Source organism: Xyrauchen texanus, chromosome 49 (assembly GCF_025860055.1).
Source record: "Xyrauchen texanus isolate HMW12.3.18 chromosome 49, RBS_HiC_50CHRs, whole genome shotgun sequence".
NCBI lineage: Eukaryota > Metazoa > Chordata > Actinopteri > Cypriniformes > Catostomidae > Xyrauchen > Xyrauchen texanus.
In genome coordinates this window covers 1,847,021-1,852,402 of record NC_068324.1, presented here as the reverse complement: position 1 = coordinate 1,852,402, position 5,382 = coordinate 1,847,021, and the positions used below count along the sequence as shown (strand labels likewise).

General features: G+C 36.1%; 1 protein-coding gene across 1 annotated transcript; it reads left to right on the top strand.

Moving 5' to 3' along the window:
- Window positions 1–478: 478 nt before the first annotated feature.
- LOC127640539 (aldo-keto reductase family 1 member D1-like) lies at window positions 479–5,132 on the top strand. Its single transcript, XM_052123158.1, has 9 exons — window positions 479–620; window positions 719–886; window positions 1,077–1,193; window positions 1,342–1,419; window positions 1,699–1,821; window positions 1,945–2,054; window positions 3,741–3,906; window positions 4,012–4,094; window positions 4,199–5,132. Exons 1-9 carry the CDS (start codon window positions 495–497, stop codon window positions 4,239–4,241), a joined length of 1,014 nt encoding a protein of 337 aa, XP_051979118.1. The 5' UTR covers window positions 479–494; the 3' UTR covers window positions 4,242–5,132.
- Window positions 5,133–5,382: the final 250 nt, after the last annotated feature.

The following is a 5,382-nucleotide window of genomic DNA, read 5'->3' as shown; positions in this document are numbered from 1 at the left end:
ATTTTATACTAGTTTGTAATCTTGTACCTGTTTATATATCATTGTCTATAAATGGATGAAGAGGTAAGAGAAATGAAAACAAAAGTTTCTTAGCAGTTGTACCAAAATGTTCTTTGCATTCAGCCTAATGGTGATATTTCACTGAATGGACAATTTTACATGTATTTTGTGTATTTTCAGGATACAAAATGCTCTCTTTTATTTTGATAAATGTTTTTCCACACAGTATTTGGTATTTTATATTTTAAATACACTTTCATGTATTTGTGCACATCACTGGTTATAGTCAAGTAACCTCATAATGGCAAAATATTGGCTGGTTTATCACCCCAGTCAAAATTTAAGTATATCACTAGACCAACTACCAAACAACTAACAATATGTCATTTGGTAGCTGAAAAAACACCCTGATTCAGAATGCATTACACATGTTGGATTATGACCTGTTGACTTTTGATCAAAGGTACCAAATTGGTTACCCATAAACTTGATAAATGGAGAGACCTGTCACAAAATCAGCCATGAATCCTCCACTTAGCATGGAGAGCCACTCTGTTCCTATGAGCGATGGAAAACTAATCCCACTCATTGGCCTGGGGACGTACGAAGACCCCCGCAAGGTGAGATTCCTCATTGTATCATGGTGCATTGATGGCGTTTTTGAATGTCTAACAATATCTTAAAGCAAAGTAGATATTAAATGTACCGTGTATCACAGACTCCTAAAGGAACAGCCTACGAGTCTGTTAAGATTGCCATAGACGTGGGTTACAGACACTTCGATGGTGCGCTGGTCTACTACAACGAACATGAGGTTGGACAAGCCATCAGAGAGAAGATCGCTGATGGAACTGTGAAAAGAGAAGATATCTTCTACTGTGGAAAGGTATTTAGATGGTCTCTTTACCTCATGCACATTTAAGAGAATTTGGATTTCATGTTGAATTCAGTGCTGATCCACAAGCCTTTATTGGCCCACACTTGGTCCACGTGATCACATTTAAGGATTCAGCGTATTATGATACAGTTAATGTTGAAATGTAGCATTTAATTATTTTCGTTTTGCTGATTGACAGCTATGGGGCACGTTCCATCTTCCTGAGCTGGTCAGACCTGCATTAGAGCGAACACTAAAGGAGTCAGGACTGGACTATGTGGATCTCTACATCATTGAGATTCCAGTTGCGTTCAAGGTAACTGAGTGTCGCTGGCCACTTTAACTGCTGATGTTTTGTGTTTTTAACTGTTGCGTTTACAGTTTTCGTTTTGAGCTTATGGGCGGGAAACCTTTCGAGGAAAATAGAGGTTTGCCTGGTAAATGAATATTGAAATGTGTCTCAGCCAGGTGATGTGTTTTATCCTAAAGACGAGAATGGAAAGTTTGTGTTCGACAACAGTGACCTCTGCGCCACATGGGAGGTGAGCTGACCTTAACCTTTGACCCCATATATAATGTAGTTATTGTGCAACTACATGCACAAGACATTTGCTGCTACTGAGGTTGAGGTATGGGTAGGTAAGGAGTAGGGTTTAGGGTATGGTTGGGGTTAAAAATTAAATATGCTGCAACAAATCTTGCGTCTAGAGTTTAAATGAGAACACTTTAGTCATTGTTCTATCTTCCTATTTAACAAAATTAGGAATTAAATGGTGTGTAGATATGCTCATTTGATGTTATATGTGTTCACTATTTAACAGGCATTAGAAACCTGCAAAGATGCAGGATTGACAAAGTCTCTCGGTGTATCAAACTTCAATCGACGACAGCTTGAGCTGCTTTTGAACAAGCCCGAACTGAAGCACAAACCTGTTTCCAATCAGGTATCATAATGGGCCAAACATTTAGCACAAGTAGACATCTGAGATTGCACGTCATGTGAAGTGTGTCATTTCTGTGCATTTTAAATGGCTTTATAAACATATTCCTTGATGCGTACTTTACAGGTTGAATGCCACCCTTATTTCAGCCAACCCAAACTATTGGACTTCTGTCGACAGAATGACATTGTGATTGTGGGTTACAGCCCGCTTGGGACGTCCCGAGATGCATCCTGGTATCATTTTCAGAAATTAATCTACTAAAAAAGCCTGTGTAACATTCTTTAATGTCAACCCAATGTAAAAAATCTTCTTAACTCCTAATAATTTTACTAAAAAGTACTGTGATGTAACCATGCTACAGTGATGGTTTTACATAACAACACCATGGTTCTTCGATATACTGTATATATCATGATACTAAATGATTATTTCCATATTCATATACCATATTTACATGATACTCCAAAGAAAACGATGGTATTTTCATGGTACATATACAAAAAAACACGGTATTGCCATGGTAAATATCCAGAAAACATGGCATTTCCATGGTACGTTTTCAAAGACATGATATTTCCATGATACATGTCCAAAAACGTGGTATTTTTATGTTGCGTCCCCAAAAACATGGTATTGCAATCATAAATGTACAAAACAACATGGTATTATCATGGTAAATGTCCAAAAACATGATATTACCATTGTAAATGTACAAAAACATGGCATTGCCATAGTAAATGTCCAAAAAAAACATAGTATTGCCATTGTAAATGTCCAAAACAACATGGTATTACCATGGTAAATGTCCAAAACAACATGGTATTACCATGGCAAATGTCCAAAACAACATAGTATTACCATGGTAAATGTCCAAAACAACATGGTATTACCATTGTAAATGTCCAAAACAACATGATATTACCATAGTAAATGTCCAAAATAACATGGTATTACCATGGTAAATGTCCAAAACAACATGGTATTACCATGGCAAATGTCCAAAACAACATAGTATTACCATGGTAAATGTCCAAAACAACATGGTATTACCATTGTAAATGTCCAAAACAACATGATATTACCATGGTAAATGTCCAAAAACATAGTATTACCATTGTAAATGTCCAAAATAACATGATATTACCATGGTAAATGTCCAAAAACATATTATTACCATTGTAAATATCAAAAAACATGGCATTGCCATGGTAAATGTCCAAATAACATGGTATTACCATTGTAAATATCCAAAACAACATGGCATTGCCATTGTAAATGTCCAAAACAACATGGTATTACCATTGTAAATGTCCAAAACAACATGATATTACCATGGTAAATGTCCAAAAACATAGTATTACCATGGTAAATGTCCAAAACAACATGATATTACCATGGTAAATGTCCAAAAACATATTATTACCATTGTAAATATCAAAAAACATGCATTGCCATGGTAAATGTCCAAAACAACATAGTATTACCATGGTAAATGTCCAAAACAACATGGTATTACCATTGTAAATGTCCAAAAACATAGTATTACCATTGTAAATGTCCAAAACAACATGATATTACCATGGTAAATGTCCAAAAACATAGTATTACCATTGTAAATGTCCAAAACAACATGGCATTGCCATAGTAATTGTCCAAAACAACATGATATTACCATGGTAAATGTCCAAAAACATATTATTACCATTGTAAATATCAAATAACATGGTATTACCATTGTAAATATCCAAAACAACATGGTATTGCCATTGTAAATGTCCAAAACAACATGGTATTACCATGGTAGATGTCCCAAAAAACATGTCATTGCCATGGTTCTTTTTAATAAATGTTGGCTGATTAATGGTTGAATGTTACATCCAGGTCTGTTGACTATCTGAAAATCATCTTTCTATTATTAGGGTGAATCTTAAATCTCCTCCACTGTTGGAGGACACAGTGCTGGTCTCCATCGGGGAAAAATACAACAAAAGCCCTGCACAGGTGTCCCTGAGGTTCAACATCCAGAGAGGAGTGGTCGTCATTCCCAAGAGCTTCAGCCCGCAACATATAAGAGACAACTTCCAGGTCTGTCCGTTTCTGCTGAACTTTAGTTCTGAAGTTCGGGAGGCAGTATAGGATCTTTGATGACCTATCTATATTGCTATTGTTTTATTTTCCTATGTTTGGCAGATATTTGACTTTTCAATTACGGATGATGAAATGGACGCCATCGAAAAGCTGAACAAAAACGTCCGCTTTGTGGAACTTCTGATGTGAGTTTCTGCTCTAAACTAGTCGAACCTTTTCTTCCAATAGATTGAATTAACATCAAGTGATTCATGTATGTTAGTAGCTAAATTAAGCTGTTTTTTAACAGGTGGCGTGACCATCCTGAGTATCCATTCCATGATGACTACTAATTTACACTTTCTTCAGTGTGGGCTACATACCGTCATATTGTCATTTTGGTGATCTGCTCCCCTCACAGAGCTCTGGAGCCTTTGAAATTTGTCATTAAAAGAAAAGTAAAGCTTGTTCACTCTATTATACCCTACAGTAAGTGGGTTCTTAAAAATGACGCATATGTACACAGACGAACAATTAATAAAATATCGCAAACTGAATCAAATAATGTGTCCTGTGTGAACAGCCCCTTAATGTGGGTTGGAAATACTGCAAATCCACCGAGTCGTCTCTAGAGATCGGTTATGTTCTCATTTCAGTGGCAGTTCAGAAAAGTGTTAAAAACTATCAAACTTCATTTTTTCCCCCCATTTTAAACAAATGTAAACAGATCAATCGTGGCAATTATTTTTCATCTCTGGTGATTTCTATTATGTTTAGCTGAATGTCCAGAAAGCAGCGTCTTCGTTCTTGTGAACCCTCACTATAGTCATTCGGTTTATGAGATTTTAAGTATAAGCATGTGATGTCATAGTTTGTACAGGTTTATCAGTGGCCAAACAAAAGTGTGTCTTATGTTGTGTAAGGTTTTCTAAATTCCTCATGAGGGTGCAATTGTACAGCGCTGTTTGGAAACACTGCAGAACAAATGTTGTTATAGGGTTTGTACAAAAATCTATAAAGAATATACAGTACACCATATGTTAAATAACGGTATAGTGGTATAATGGTAAAGCAGCCAGTCATTATTGCAAATTATTACACTGCTCTCTGGAATATTCTGATTGGGCAATGGCGCCATCTAGTGGTGTGCTATTTCACAGTAACAACCGCACATCCAAGTATTTGCAATCACTTTCCTGCTTCTCGGATCACTGTGTGATCTCTACAAGTAACCTAATAAAATAACTTCAACTCAAATCAATGTTTCATGAGCATTTATTTATATAATAAGAAGTCAAACGGTCATTAATTACAAAATACACACCAGCAGTGTTTTCAGCTGTTCAGCGGTTTATTTCTTGTCACATAATTACATAATTTCAATGCAAATCAATAACTAAACTAAAACTAAACATAAAGACAAACACACACAGGTGTCAGACAGCTGTCCGTAAATCTCTTCCTTAGGCTTGATTAGCCTAATTAGGAGCCGGA